The sequence below is a fragment of the Monodon monoceros genome, unplaced genomic scaffold (genome assembly GCF_005190385.1).
Source record: "Monodon monoceros isolate NGI ecotype Baffin Bay Population unplaced genomic scaffold, NGI_Narwhal_1 Super_Scaffold_16, whole genome shotgun sequence".
In the NCBI taxonomy this organism is placed as follows: domain Eukaryota; kingdom Metazoa; phylum Chordata; class Mammalia; order Artiodactyla; family Monodontidae; genus Monodon; species Monodon monoceros.
In genome coordinates this window covers 111,431,417-111,447,086 of record NW_021703772.1, presented here as the reverse complement: position 1 = coordinate 111,447,086, position 15,670 = coordinate 111,431,417, and the positions used below count along the sequence as shown (strand labels likewise).

Below are 15,670 nucleotides of genomic sequence, written 5' to 3'. Positions count from 1 at the left end.
CCCTTCATTCTTCCTTGTACCGAACAATGCTTTTGCAATATCTCAGTGACTCAGGGTTGTTCTAGAGAATCCCATTGCTGTCATCCCTGTGTCAGGGTCCCCAAGACCACCCCCAGTTTTAATGATTTGCTAGCAGGCCTCACAATACTCCAGATACAGTCATACTTAGGGCTAAAGTTTATTACAGTGAAAGAATAGAAAGCAAAATCAACGATGGCATATGGGCAAAGTCTGGGAGAAACAAGTCCTCTCCCAGTGGAGACCCACAGGGTGCACTTAGTTCCCCCAGCAAAGAGTTGTGACCACACATGTGAAGTGTTGTCTTCACATGCAAAGTGTGGAGACTCGTGCCCTGTGCTTTCACTGGGGCAGGTCATGCAGGCATCTCTGCCTGGCACTTGAATAAGTTTCAGGCCCCCCAGAAGGAAGCAGGTTTCAGCAGAGACCATGTTGTTTGTGCAAACAGTTTAGGCACAGGGATGCATTCTTGGCAGGGAGGGGATGGTGGGAGCCCTCACGAAATCCAGGTTCCCAGAGGCCAGCTGATGGCTGACTTGCAAACAGGCTGTCTAGGGACAGCAGTATCAGGCCTGCTCTGTCAGCTCTTTTCTTTACAGTACCATAATTAAAGTTTGTTAATTTCTCACACGGTTAAACATTTAGGTGGTTAATTTTTGTTTTTCTGTTCTAATAAAAATATGAGTGATGAGTGTCTCTCTAATAACTTAAAATCATTTTGTTTTTTGGAGTGGGGCATAACTCCTAGAAATAGAGTAAATGTCTTTCCTGAGAATTTTTATATCTTTTACATCTTCTGATACATATTTATATATTTTGTCCTCCACTTAACCTTTTTAAAAATTTTAGTTCTCATCAGTAAATTTTTCATGGTATTTGTTGTGTAGGTAGAAAAATATACTACGGATTCTTTAAAATTATTATCTTCATTAATATGTAACACGTAAAAAAAAACATATATCAAGATTAGGAAATTGTAACTACTTATTGGCTCATCTGCTGTTTTTGATGCTCTGATAGGCCCTAGTTGTGATAATGCTGAAGAAGATATGAACTCTTCCGCCCGAGGAGCTTCTGCCACAGTTTTGGAAGAGACACGGAAAGAAACAGCCCCGGTACAGCTCCCAGTTTCAGGGCCAGAGCTGGCCGCCATGATGAAGATTGGAACCAGGGTCATGAGAGGCGTGGACTGGAAATGGGGTGATCAGGTACTTAGAGATTTGACTTAAACACATTAGCCATATACGTTAGTCACCTTCTGCACATCCTGACTTGCATGCTGTGAGTAGGTGGAAACTGGAATAAATACCTACCTCATTCAAGGACATGTGTGATTGACAGGTGATGTAGTTGTTGATTTCTGGGCAGGTGAATAGAATCTCAAAACCAGTAGAGAGTAGCGGCGGCCTGCTTTAGGGCCCTTGAACAGGATCAAGTCTATGAGGAGTGGCGACTCTTTTCAGGAAACTCCTGGCATAGGCGCGACTTGAGGTGCAGCCCAGAACAAGTGTGAGAGGGGGCAGGAGAGGGTAATCCTCACCTGAATAATCATGTCGGGAAAGCTCTGACACTGCCTCTGTGAGCTCATGGCCGTGTGCCGGTAAGGCGTGCTGACCCAGTGGCTACAAGCACCTGCTTGGGTGGTGCCCATCTTTCCACTTCTCCCCCAGCACTTTGCTCCTGTGTCTCTGTCAGGTCGCCCCAAGTAGAGGTCAGGGGCTTGGCTCTGCGCCGGTGCTGGAGCCACTAGCTGAGGACAGCGCTCGCCCTTCTGTGACGTGGAGCGTTCTTGTCATGTCCAGGTTTTCTCAGCCTCACTCTTAAGCACATGCCTCCTGAGAATCATCTCAGAGATCAGAGTGACTGGAACAGCTAGCAGCATCCTAAAAACAGCTTCTCCTCATAGAAATGAGAGGTAGAGGTTCACTCTAAGATCTGGGGGAAAACTGAAGAACGAGAGGCAACGAGGAGATACTGGTGCTTGTTGGAGGTTCCTGACCTTGTGAAGCCCCAGGAGGGGTTGAGGGGCCAAGGAGCAGAGTGGCAGGACCAGGCTGGGAAGTCTGGTCTCTGCACTGGCTTAGAGAGCATGCTAATTGAGGTGGTGCTTTCCCCACTCACCTCTTTGGTAAAGGCGTGCGAGCAGGTTCGTGCTGGTGTTCACTTTACAGTGATGATGTGAGCTGGGCATGTAGGTGGGTTTGGAGCCCCCTGTGGACTCGGGGGCTGTGTCCATTGCTGCAGCCACCTTCACAGGCAGTGTTCCTGTGACAGACAGGCCCGCACACCTTTAACCCGTCTCTGCTTTGGCTTCCTCAGGACGGGCCTCCTCCTGGCCTCGGCCGCGTGATTGGTGAACTTGGAGAGGATGGCTGGATCAGGGTCCAGTGGGACACAGGCAGCACCAACTCTTACAGGATGGGGAAGGAGGGGAAGTACGACCTGAAGTTGGCGGAGCTTCCGGCCTCTACGCAGCCCTCGGCAGATGACTCGGACACGGAGGATGACTCCGGTGGGTGCCCGGGGGACCTGGCAAGCTGTGTGTTGGCTGCCCGTCCTTTCATCTGGGAGTGAGAGAGGTGCTCTCTAGGTCAGGCTTTCCTGGAAGGTCTAGTTGACAGGCCCCGGGTGATTTCTGAGGGACTTGACTCCCCGTTTCGCCTCGGAGACAGTGGGGGGCGGCGGGGTGAGGCAGTGGGGGGCTTGCTGTGTCCTCTCCCCTGGTGGGCCTCCTGGTGTCCCTGAGCCTGTTCCTGGAGTTGCGGGCATTGCCTCACCGTGCCCTGAGCATGTGTTCTTCCTTCTTTCACCTTCCCCCCCGAGGCCCTTCCCTCAGAATGTGGCACATAATGTGGAGTTAGTCAGTACTTTACTGCCTTAGAGAAAGTGAGGGTGAGAACTTAGAGTGACCTCAGGAAGTTAACCCTGTAAGGAGAGGTAAGGCTGTGGGAGGAGGGCTCCATGACATTTTTTGAGACGCATCTGAAAGACCCCGGGATGCCGATCTTGGCGAGACTGTCTAGGAGGCTGGCACTGATTCTTGGGGCTCAGGTGTCTGCTGTATGCATAGCATGGCAGGCTCCCAAGGTCACTCTTACGGTTAGGAGAGGAGACCCAAGAGGCTGAGCTCGCTAGAGAAGGGGTGGCGTGGAAGGTGGCAGAGGCTGTGTTCTGTGCCCATCGCATGTGCAGGCTGCTCCATGCATGTCAGTTATAAATGGATGACCCCTGTCTTGGGCATATTAGGAGTAGTGTGCGAGAAGCTGTGTGGCCCTGCCTAGATAGTTGGTGCTGGTTTGTTATCACTGTATCTGACAGTGTCCAGGCCAGGTGTCCCTCCTCCCAGCTCTCTGCCTGGGGGCTTCGCTTGTGAAGTTGGGCCCTGAGCAGGGCAGGCCAAGTGACAGAGAGGTGGCCCAGTTGTGTCTTCCTCATCCAGAGGCCGATGGCCTGGGCGTGTGAGCACCAGGCTCCGCCTCCTTGGAGGCGGCCACCTCATCTTCGTCGGGGCATAGCCAACTCATCAGCAGCCGGCTTTTGACATTTGATAAGTTGGATCCTTGAAATCATTTTAGTGCTTCTGAGCTGTATGCTGAGATTGCTTTAAAAAATTTAACTGTAATTTAAAAGGCTTGTTTTCTTTGAGTAAGGTGGGGCCAGAGCTGATTAGGGTGAGCACTTGTGCATCCTGAATTCCGTCTTTAATTGCAAAGAGCTGCTTCCCTTTCCACAGTAAGAAAAGAAGAATGTGATATTAAATCCCTTAAGTTACATGCAGGGACATTTTCCAGTTTATTTGGGAGTATAGTTCCTTATTTTGATTCTTTTTTTCAGAAGCTGAACAAATTGAAAGGAACATTCACCCCACTGCAGTGATGCTTACCAGCACTGTTAATTTACTGCAGACTCTTTGTCTTTCTGCTGGAGTCCATGCTGAAGTTATGCAGAGCGAAGCCGTCAAGACTCTGTGTGGGCTGCTGCGAATGTTGGTGGAGAGTGGAACGACAGACAAGACATGTATGCAGTGGACAGTTGTGGACCACAGAGTCAGAAGTGGGCTGTGGATTTGTCATGTGTTTGTGTGTGTGTGTGCATGTGGGGGTGTGTGGGTGTGTGTGTCAGTGTCATAGGGCTGCTGCTGTAACGAATTACCACAGACATGATGTATTAGTTTGCTTGAGCTGCCACATCAAAGTACCACAGTCTGGCAGCCTCAGTAACAGAATTTATTTATTCACAGTTCTGGAGGCTAGAAGTTCAAGATCAAGGTGTCAGCCGGGCAAGTTCCTCCTGAGGACTGTGAGGGCAGGAAGGATCTGTTCCAGGCTCTCCCCTAATTTCTGATGGTTTGCTGGCAATCTTTGGCATTGCTTGGCTTGTAGATCTCTGCCCTCATTTTCACATGGCATTCTCCCTGTGTGTGTCTGTCTCCAAATTTCCCCTTTTTGTAAGGACATCAGTTACATTGGATTAAGGACGCACCCTAATCTAGTTTAACCTCATCTAAACCAATCACATCTGCCATGGCCCTGTTTCCAAATAAGGTCCCATTCTGAGATAGTAGGACCGAACACAGTTCAACCCTTCACAGTGGGTTAAAGCAACAACTTCATTCTCTCAGAATCCTGGATACCAGAAGTCCAAAATCAAGGTGCCGTCAGGCCTGTGCCCCCTCCCAACGCTCCAGGGGAGGGCCCCTCGTTTTCTCTTTGAGCTTTGGTAGCTCCAGTGTTCCTTGGCTTGTGGCCATATCGTTCCAGTTTCTGTCTCGTCTTCACTTGGATGCCTCCTCTGTTCTTTTCTGCCTCTTGTAAGGGCTTTCATTGGATTTGGGGTTCACCCTAATGCAGTATAATGTCATCTCAATCCTTACCTTACTTACATCTGTGAAGAGTTTATTTCCAAATAAGGTCACGTCTGAGGTTCTGGGTGAATATGAATTTTGGGGGATACAATTCAGCCTACAAAAGTGTTCTGAGTATGTGAATGTGAGTATGTGTAAGTGGGGGAGAAGTTGAGGAAGTGAGTGGAGCAAACGTGTGTGTGTACACGTGAGTGTGAGTTTGAGTGAGACTGAGTGTGGATGTGGATGTGTGTAATTGGGTATGTGTGAGTGTGAGTGGCCGTGAGAGTGCGTACCTGAGACATGCTGGGGTGCGAGTGCTTGTGCATGTGTGTGGGTGTGACTGAGTATGGGAGAGAGCATGTCTGAAGGGTGGTGTCCCTGGAGGCCTGGAGAACAGGACGGCTGGTCCGTGGGAGCTGGGGAGGAAGCTGGTCCGGGATCTGAGCAGGTCACGTGGTGTGACCCCACCTCAGGGCCTCTGCCAGCCAGGAGGGCTCGGAAGCCCCAGGTGTGCGCTAGTGGAGACCCCGGGAGGAGCAGATAGGGTCATGCTCTTGGCAGAGTCAAGCCGGGTAAACTAAACCCTGTGAAAACCTCTTATTCTCATTCTACTATGGTAGCCTTCTTAAACTTGGATTGGAAATTTATGATGCAGATCAAATATAAACAAGCTCCTGGGGGATATTTAAAACATGTGAAATTTAAAACCTATACCAGATGTCCTCCCACAGATAACTGCTATTGAATTGTGAATTGTTTTCCTACTGCTTAGAGACAGTAAGTAGATGAAATTCCTTAGCGAGTTTGAGTTGCTCCGTGTACCTTAGAGATTTTTAAAATGTACAGTGTTCCTTGAGCCAAGTCGCAGGTCCTCCTGTTGCTCTCACTTAGAATAATTGAAACTGTAATATATTTGGAAAGGAGCTTATTATTGAAAGTAATGTGATGTAGGTAAGTTAAAAGTTGTACTGGGCATTTATTTCTGGAAATGGGGTACCAAGCTGGTCTGTCTTGCTCTGGCAGCCTCCCCCAGCAGGCTGGTGAGCCGGGAGCAGCACAGGAGCTGGTGCACCCTGGGCTTCGTGCGCAGCATCGCCCTCACACCGCACATGTGCGCCGCCCTCAGCTCCCCGCCCTGGATCTCGCTACTCACGAAGGTCGTGGAGGGACACGCGCCTTTCACCGCCGCCTCGCTGCAGCGGCAGGTAACTGTGCAGCCAGACTGATCCCCGCTTAGCGTGAGTTTTGGGACTGTGGGAGCCCCATCAGAGGTGGCATTGAGCTGGCCGTTGTCATTAGGTACCTGAGGGCAGAAAAGAACTGGAACTAACACAGTAGATTTTCTAGAGTTCAGAGGCTGAGGAAGTTGATTATTTTAAATTGATTCAGTTGTTAAGCCTTAGTTGACTTGCTTTTCTGTGAAGTGATAAATCCTACCAGCTGCTCTGATCTGCTTCATGGGAGTTGTGGTATAATTGTCTTGAGAAGAATTAAACTAAAAGGAATTATTTTTTAATTAAATGAATATCTGCATGTGTAATGTAGCTTATTTTTTAACCTCTGATAATCCATATCACTAATCAACTTGGATGTAATTATCTTGCTGTAGAATCATGAATATTAGAATTTTCACATGATTAATTGTGTTACAGGAACAAAAAATAAAGTAAAACCTCCTAATCTGTCAGACAGTGGCTTTCTTTAATGCTCGCTGTTTTCAATTGCCCGTGTCAGATCTTAGCTGTACATTTACTGCAAGCAGTACTTCCGTCGTGGGACAAGACGGAAAGGGCAAGGGACATGGAGTGCCTTGTGGAGAAGCTGTTTGGTTTCCTGGGGCGCTTGCTCACCACCTGCTCTTCAGATGTCCCGTTCCTCAGAGGTGGGCAGCTCTCCCCCTTACTGGTGTCCTGGGTAAGCGAGCAGGGCGTCATGAGGCCCTCCTTCGCGTGTTTCCTGCAGAATCCACGCTGAGGAGGCGGAGGGCCCGGCCGCAGGCCTCCCTGACTGCCACACACAGCAGCACGTTGGCGGAGGAGGTGGTGGCGCTGCTCCGCACCCTGCACTCCCTGGGCCAGTGGAACGGACTCATCAACAAGTACATCAACTCGCAGCTGCACTCCGTCACCGCCGGCTGCGCGGGAAAGCCGGCAGAGGGGGTGGGTGCCGCACTGCCTTTTCACAGCTGCTAGTTTTTCTCTGTAGAATGCTGATTTAACTTTCAAATTACCTTTTTAAATGCTGTGTATTTTGTTCAAGGATGTATTTTAAAATATTTTTTACTGGAAAAAGTTATTGAGGAAACTAACATAAAAGTGAATTCGGCTTAATTGCAAGTGTGTAGGAGACAGGCAGCCCCTGGGCTCTCGTCTACAAGCTTGCTGTCTGTCTGCATTAGGCTCTGTTAGAGGACTACTTTCCTGACTCTGAGACCCCTGAGGTGGGGGGCCTCATGGCAGTCCTGGCTGTGATTGGAGGCATTGACGGTCGGTTGCGACTAGGGGGACAAGTCATGCATGATGAGTTTGGAGAAGGCACCGTGACTCGCATCACCCCGAAGGGCAAAATCACCGTGCAGTTCTCCGACATGCGGACGTGTCGCGTTTGCCCACTGAATCAGCTGAAGCCAGTAGGTGAACTTGTGTTTGGGTTACTAGGTAATGAGGCAAAGGGGTTTTATACTAGACCTGGGAAGAACTTGATTCTTGTAGTTTAGGTTGACCTTCTAGGAAGCTACCCAACTTAAGGAAAACCATCTATCTTTTTCCCTTTGATTAACAGGGCCTGTCTCACAGGGTTGTATATAGATTAGTAGTTCATGTGTCTTATTTTAGCCTCAAAAGACATGAAAGGGCATTAGCAATTTAGAGGGTCCTGTGTAAGTATAAGTTAGTTTTATTTATTTCAAAATGTGAATTTATGAAATTTATTTTTTATTGAATGACTCAACTTTCAAAAAAACCTAAAAATGACTCCTTTAAAAAAATGATCTTTTTTTCACGTTGAAAATGCTTAATGACTATGTTGAGTGACACGACTTATGTAGCAGCTACTGTCATCTTAAATCTGTGAATTAGGGATCCATAGGGAAAGTGAGTGATTTATATTACTTTGATATAACCCAAGTGCAATTTGCCTATATCTTTCAATAAAATGCTGTTTTTGATTATTATAAGAATATATGCATGTTGTAGAAAATTTGAAATGTATAGAAAATATCTAAGAAGTTAATAACTACTACCACGATGTAATTATTGTTTAACAAGTCAGTAAAGAAAAAATTAATTTAGGTTATATTTACTATATATGTAAGCCTTTATCTTGCCTTTGGGGTCGTCTTTTTAAAATTATTTTCAGATCTAGAAAGACTTATGAACATGTGTGTTACTTCAGAATTAAGACTCATAGTTATGATAACTTTCGGAACGTTCATTTGTCCTTCTCGTTGGACACACTTTGAAGGTTTCTGTGCTCCCTCTCCAGCTCCCTGCTGCGGCGTTCAGCGTCACCAACTTGCCCTTCACAGAGCCCATGCTCTCGGTCTGGGCTCAGCTGGTGAACCTTGCTGGAAGCAGATTGGAAAAACACAAAATAAAGAAGTCACCTAAACAGGGTTTTGCAGGTCAGTACATGCCCTTCATGATGAAACAGCTACAGTCTTAACTAGTGTTGTTTGGACAGTGTTTGTTGTTTTGTCAGAGCAAGTTCTGTCACTGCTGAAGTCTTTGGGTTCAGATGGATGGCCACTGGTTGAGTGACGGTGGGTGTGTAGATGAGAGTGTGTGATGCAAAGAATGATGCCATGGCGGGGGTGGCACCTGAAGAACCCCAGGCCTCCCTACCTCCTGGTGCCAGCGTTATTCTGCACACACTTTTTGAAGAGGAATCTGTGTTCTTTCCCCCTCCCCATTTACCCCCTGGCCTCTTTGCAACCGTACCTAGCAGGGCCTGTGTGTTTGGACCTGCCTCGCTTGGTGTCTGGATGCTGGCCACCCGTCGAAGACCAAGGCCACTCGTGCTGGAACGATTCCTCTTCCACTGCTCACTGGACTTTCCTTACATTGCCCCTCACATATTATTTGAGAGTTCTTCTCCCTGACTGTTGTTTGCACCTTGGAAATCCTTGTGGTTTCGTCCATAACTTCTTGATCTTTCTGCCCACTCTTCTTGAGTTTTCTCACCCATTTTTCCCCATTCCTGTAATTGCTGCTGCAGCGTTTATGATGGTAAACACCTTTAACTCTGGATCTCCAGTTCACATCTCTGGCTAGAGGGCCAGGTGCATGTAAACCACAGCATGTCAACAATTCAAGTAACTTTGTCCCTTAGCCAGTGTTTCCTGTCACTGTGAATAAACCTGTCTGCCAGGTATTCGAGCTTGGTGTCCCAGTGGCACCTCTGGCTCTTCCTGTGTCCTCCCATCCCACATTCCCACGTCCCCATGCTGCCTTCCATGGCCTCCAAAGCATGTCCTGCTTTGGAACGCTGCTGCTGTGACTGTAGCCTAGCTCTCCTTGTGGTCTGCCTACCATCCTTGTGGTGGCTTCCCTAGTCTGTTCCTCAGTCCGCCCGTGGACATTACTGTAGTCATTTGTTTAGATAAGATTCTGTAGGGTGCGATGGTTTTGATGAGTTAGAGAACTGTATGCTGTGAGTATCTGACAAAAGTGTCTCATAGGCGTCTTGGGAAGACAAGGTGAAAGTATTTTATTTGTGATGTAGGTATCTGGTTGAAATTTCAGCAATTTGGGAAATATTTGATTATACTAGCAATAGCTAACATGGTTCTAACTGTGTTAAACCATCTAATACTCGCCCCATCCTGAGGTAATGCATGGGGAGCGGGAAAGGGAGAAGACATGAGGGAGGTAGAGGATGCTTACCCACAGTACTGGGAAAGGCAAGTCCTGTGTTATGGACAGGCTTTGACATTGTCAGCTGAGTCCCTCAGGGCAGTGCCTTCCTCAAGGCTGTACAGCTGCTGAGGGGGAGAGCCCAAGCAGCATGTTCCATTCCTGCTGAGTCCTTTTTTTTTCCCCACAGGACAAGTAGACTTGGACCTCCTGAGGTGCCAGCAGCTAAAGCTGTACATTCTGAAGGCGGGCCGTGCTCTGCTTTCCCACCAGGACCAGCTCAGGCAGATCTTGTCTCAGCCAGCTGTTCAGGAGGCTGCAGCTACTCATACAGGTATCTTTTTAAGGAGCCCTTTTGAATCTGTCAGAAAGGCAGATACTCCAATAGGAAACAGGCAAGGAACATGAACAGGCAGTGCATAAAAGGGGAGGTACAGATGGCTTCTACATGTACAGGGAAGATGTGCAACCTGGCTAGTAACTGATGAAAAGTGATAGAGCCTGAGGGGATTTGGTGGGGAGGGAGGGAGAACAGTGCTCTGCTGCCTCACTATTTAAAGTGCGGCCCAAGGACCAGTAGCATTGATGGCACATAGGAACATGTAGAAATGTGGACTCTCAGGCCGCACCCCAGAGCTAAGAAATCAGGATCTGCATTTTTTACAAGGCCCTAAGGTGGTTCGTATGCACATAAAGTGGCACTGCTCTAACACTTTGCTCGTGAGAATTTAAGTTGGTACAACCATTTAATGGGCATTTGAGGAAATCTTAGACTTCAAAATGCATACACACACATATCTGTATCTGTATATCCATTGATTAGCAAGTCATCCTGTGGGGATTTATCACATGAAAAGGCGTGGAGATACATGTTTACAGATGCTCATTATGGCTTTTTTGTTGGTATTGTTTTTGTGATGAAAACTGGAGACACGTAAATGCCCATTATTAGGTGAGGTACCCATGCAGTGGAGTACCATGGTGCCATTCACAGTGATGATATATATATATATATATATATATATGTTAATGCCATGGAAACTTGAAAATGATAAACAAAAAAGCTCATTGCTATGTATATCTGTTTGTAGATTTGCCATAGATTCATCTGCTTACCAAAATAGTGACAGCAGAATTTCAGCTGACTTTATTTTCTGTGTACTCTTCTGTATTACCTCAACTTTCTCGAATGAGTTCATCTGACTTTGAATAGAAAAAAACCAAAGCTGTGAAATATTTTTTGATTACCTATTATTGAAAGACATTGTGTTAAATATTATGGGGAACAAGATAGTCTTTGTTTATGATTTTTTTACTCTCTGGGGTGAGGGTGGGGATAGAAAATGGACGCAGATGGCTCTGTCCAAGGTGCGGGCCTGTGTGCTGTAAGACATGTGAGCACAGGTTCACAGGCATCTGGGGGATGCTGGCAGCTGAGGGCTGGGGAGAGCAGCCTTGGAAGTGTGTGGCAGACCCTGGGTGCAGGCTACTGAGGCGTCTCCGTCCCGCGGGAGGAGACTGTAGGAGCCCAGGCATAAGCAGTAAGTATGTGGGTACTGAGCTTTGTAAGGAGCTCAGGGTTTATCGAGGACTGTGGGGCTAAAGCTGGAGAGGTCAGTTGAAGTCATGTGGTAGAGTGCCCTGACTACCAGAATGAGAGGCAAGGCTGACTGGAAAAGCTGTGGCAGTGCCTGTCATGACAAGGATTGATGTTGAGGAAGATAAATATATATGCTAGTGAGTTATAGGAGTATTTGAAACAGGAGATCATGGATATGGGGGCAATTATGTCAGGTGATAAGGTGTCTTCCAGGGGAAGGCATGAAAAATGGAAAGAAGGAATCAGTAGACACTGTGATGGTGTAGTCTTTTAGATGATATCTTTTTGGAAAACTAGCGAAAAGTCAAAGATGGCTGATGTTTCAAGCTTGAGTTATAGGGAGGATAGGGAGGAGGACTGTTGACAAAAATTAGAAAAGCCCAGTGGAGTGTGGGGTGTTACGTTTTGTTTCCTAGACTTCAGAGGGCATCATGGAGGTAAATCTAATGGAAGTGCAGATTCATTCCGTATTAGACATTAGGGACCCTGAAGACAATCCACAGTTGTATTAGAAGATCGGGAAGCAGAGCCCAGGGAATTGGATTGGCTGTTCTGTGGTCACCCCGATGTGGAGCTATGGCAGCGGTGAATCAGGATTACCTTCCCACACTTGGGGCAGATCAAGGGCTCCAGATGGAGCTGTCTAGAACAGGGCTTAAAAAATCCACCACAGCCACCCGTTTTATAAAGTTTTATGGGAACATAGCCGCACCTGCTTGTTTACATGTCACCTCTGGCCGCTTTCACACTTCAGTGGCAGAGTTGAGTAGTTGTGACAGACCCTGTGGTCGGTAAGCCTAAACTGTTGACTCTCTGGCACTTCAAGACGATTTACAATCTCTGGTCTTAGAGGATTAGTTGAAATTGTAACCAAACCTGGCTATCAGTGGTCCCAGGGCAAACAATAAGTGCCAGACACCTCACCCGAAGCTGCTCAGATTACAGCAAAAGACATCACCCTGACCACACGTCATATTTGGGATTGGTGTCAGTTTATAGTCTGAATAAGGGTTAACAAAAACCAGGGCTAGAGATACAGACTTGGAGTGTTCATAGAAGGGGTTTCTGGAGCACTGAGTGAGCACCAAGATGGAGAGGGTTAAGAACTGGACCAAGGGCAGGAATCTGGGAGGTAGCTTTGGTTGGCTCTAAAGACACAGACAGATGAACTAAAGAAGGACCGAGGCCAAAAAGCAGGGAGTGGAAAAAGCCTGGAAGATTTTGGTTATCTGATGCTTGATGAGGTAGAAATCATACCTGGTTTAACATGCTCAATGCACTATCTTTTGCAGTAAGGAGATGTTTGCTGTTGGAAATACAGTGTCATCCATATTTTGTTTTTAAATTCAGATGATGGAGCAGCCTCATCCCCTGACCTTGGGGACATGTCTCCTGAAGGGCCACAGCCCCCAATGATCCTCTTGCAGCAGTTACTGGCCTCGGCCACCCAGCCGTCTCCAGTGAAGGCCATATTTGACAAACAGGAGCTTGAGGTACAGTCAGTAGCCTTGGCAATTCTAATCCAGTGCATTAGATTGTGGACAACTTTCTTCTCCTAGATGTGTATTTTCTTAAGGATATAGTCTGAATTTTAAATGATATGCCAAAGTAATTCTTATGACTAGGTTTTAACCATGTTTGTCATAGAATATTACAATACTAGTTAGAGAATGAATGAGTTAAAGTTTAATCTTATTTAAAGTTTCTGTGAATTATTTGTAAAAATTCACTAGATTCAGCATTTGGTGTTAATGTTCAAATATTCATGGAGGGATCTTTTTCCAGGAAATATTATTATTGAAAGAGCCCCATTAGACCTAGGAATATGGTGCTTGCTTATTTGTTTCACTCACGCCAAAGCCTGTCTTGAGCATACCTTGTTGCTGCCAGGCTCTCAACCAACACCCTGTTCTGGAGCATGTGCACTGCACTGCATATTCAGGGGTGGGGCTGTGGGCATGTTTCTATAGAAGAGACTGACATCTGACCAGGTCTAAGCATGATGGGAACTTTCATGGCCCACCACGTGGAGGACTAGATATTTTAAAAAATACTTCTTGCTTTGTACTACATCAAAAATTCTGGACAAAATATCAAAGAAAAAACGAAAACCTTGGGGGCTTCCCTGGTGGCGCACTGGTTAAGAATTCGCCTGCCAATGCAGGGGACACGGGTTCAAGCCCTGGTCCGGGAAGATCCCACATGCTGCGGAGCAACTAAGCCCGGGCACCACAACTACTGAGCCTGCGCTCTAGAGTCTGTGAGCCGCAGCTACTGAGCCCACGTGCTGCAGCTACTGAAGCCTGTGTGCTTAGAGCCCTTGCTCCGCAACAGGAGAAGCCACTGCAATGAGAAGCCCACGTATCGCAACTGAGAGTAGCCCCCACTTGCTGCAAGTAGAGAAATCCCGCGTGCAGCAGCGAAGACCCAGCACAGCCAAAAATAAATAATTTTTAAAAAACGCACACAAAAACCAAAACCGTGAGTGCTCAATTTGGCAGGCAGAAAATACCGTAGTAGAAATCTTCAGAGACTAAGACCCTTTGGGGAGCCAGGATCCAGAGTGAGCTAGGAAGCTGGTGGGGGGCAAAGGGAGAAGGCAGGAAATGTTGGGCACAGGGGCAGCAGGAGAGGAGGGTGCCGGGCCTTCTCCAAGTGGGCCTGAATGCCAGCTACTCCTTAGGTCTGAAAACTTGAGATGGGAGATTAGGTTAAAGTTGCTGCAAGGCTGTGTTGCCAGTCACCTATCAGATAAAAACAGGACACTGAGCAATGAAGAGGATGTTGGGCAGATGCACCCCAGAGCCATGCTGGGAGGTGCCCAGTGTTATGGGGAAAGATAAGACTCGGAGGAAACAAGGAGACCTAGAGTTGTCCTTTAAGAACCGGGAAGGGCTACTGTACCAGAGAGAGAGCTTCCATTGCTTTGTCTCCATTGATTCTGATGGAAATTCAGCTGACATTCTTATTGTTCTGTATGAAATGTCTTTCATTTCCTCTGGCTGCATTTAATATTTTCTGTTTTTCTTTTGTTTTCTGCAATTTGACTAAGGGTGCTTATGGTGTAGGTGGTTTTTCCCCCTTATCCTCCTTGGGGTTTGCTTAAGTTACTTGTATCTCTGACTTGATGTTTTTTTTCCCCCCACCAAATTTGGATACTATTGACTATGATATTTTTTCCTGTCCCACTCTCTTTTGTTCTTTTCTAAGATTATTGCTGTAGTCTGCTAGATTATTAGTGAGTTTCTGTTATTTTTAAGTCTCTTGGTTAAATGGCTTGGTTAACTGTACTGAACTGTTTTAAAGGTCAGGGTGTGCTGCTTTATTGGGTCTAATCTGCTGTGAGCCACCCAAGAAATCCTTTATTTTATATTTTCAGATCTCATATTTCCATTTTGTTCATATTTTATAGTTTTATCATTCTTGACAGTTCCCATCTCTTCACCCTTTATACATGTCTTTTACTGTATATTTTAAAACATATTTCTGATTGTTATGTTAAATTTCTTATTTGCTAATTCTAATGCCTAGGCCACTTGTTGGTCTGCTACCATTGGCAGTTTTTCTTCTGATTATCGATTCTGCTTCTTTACATATCTAAAAAAATTTTATTATATTCTGGATGTTTTGGATATTATGTTGTATGGGCTCTGGGTCTGTCACCTTCCTCTGGAGAATGTGGAATTTTATTTTTGTAGATGGCTCAGTACCTGGTAGTTTTCCTCAGTCTAAGGAGGCTTGGTTCTCGACTTTTTGGTGATGATTTATTTTTGTTTTGCCCTTAGTCCTGGTTCCTGGTCTCTTAATTCTGTGGGATTTAGAATCTCTTTGAGGTTTCAGTGGAGACCTTTACATCTTGAGCAACGTGCTGAAACTTGGTTGGACTGGGATGTCACACCGTCTCCCTAGCGCTGGGCCTTCCAGCAGTTTCTTTTGGCTGGGTTCTTGAGTCTCACACACGCTTAGTTTTGCCGTCAGCCAAAGATTTGAGGGTAGACCGCATGTGCATTTTGTGGTTCTCCCTCACGTCTACTTGCTCTGGCAGGCCGCAGTCCAGTGACAGTGCCCCTGTTAGCAGCTTGCCTGTGGTCTTCCCTGTGGCCAAGGTTGCACCTGTTCCTGTTTTCTCCAGGACCTTCAAACAGTTTTAAAAAATATTTTGTCCAGAATTCATAATTATTATCACGGCAGAGGCTTAGTCCAGTCCCCTCTCCATTACCAGAACCAGAATCCCTAGCTCGATCTGGTTCTGAATTGTAAGCTTTTAGGAAGCCTGTCACTTCCCAGTTATTCGGACTTCACAGCAAAACCCTAGGCTTTTGACACTTCCTAAGCACTGGAAGGCCCACGGGT

The 15,670-nt window shown here is 46.6% G+C and overlaps 1 protein-coding gene across 5 annotated transcripts in view; it reads left to right on the top strand.

Moving 5' to 3' along the window:
- The window catches only part of HERC2 (HECT and RLD domain containing E3 ubiquitin protein ligase 2), a 230,121-nt gene that overhangs the window by 103,661 nt on the left and 110,790 nt on the right, over window positions 1-15,670 (top strand). For all 5 annotated transcript variants that reach the window (XM_029224735.1, XM_029224734.1, XM_029224737.1 and 2 more), the window contains 10 exons: window positions 1,039-1,226; window positions 2,338-2,530; window positions 3,853-4,035; window positions 5,888-6,069; window positions 6,599-6,746; window positions 6,827-7,023; window positions 7,263-7,493; window positions 8,348-8,486; window positions 9,908-10,051; window positions 12,668-12,810. In XM_029224735.1, coding sequence (XP_029080568.1) covers window positions 1,039-1,226; window positions 2,338-2,530; window positions 3,853-4,035; window positions 5,888-6,069; window positions 6,599-6,746; window positions 6,827-7,023; window positions 7,263-7,493; window positions 8,348-8,486; window positions 9,908-10,051; window positions 12,668-12,810 — 1,748 coding nt within the window. The remainder of the gene's footprint in view (window positions 1-1,038; window positions 1,227-2,337; window positions 2,531-3,852; window positions 4,036-5,887; window positions 6,070-6,598; window positions 6,747-6,826; window positions 7,024-7,262; window positions 7,494-8,347; window positions 8,487-9,907; window positions 10,052-12,667; window positions 12,811-15,670) is intronic.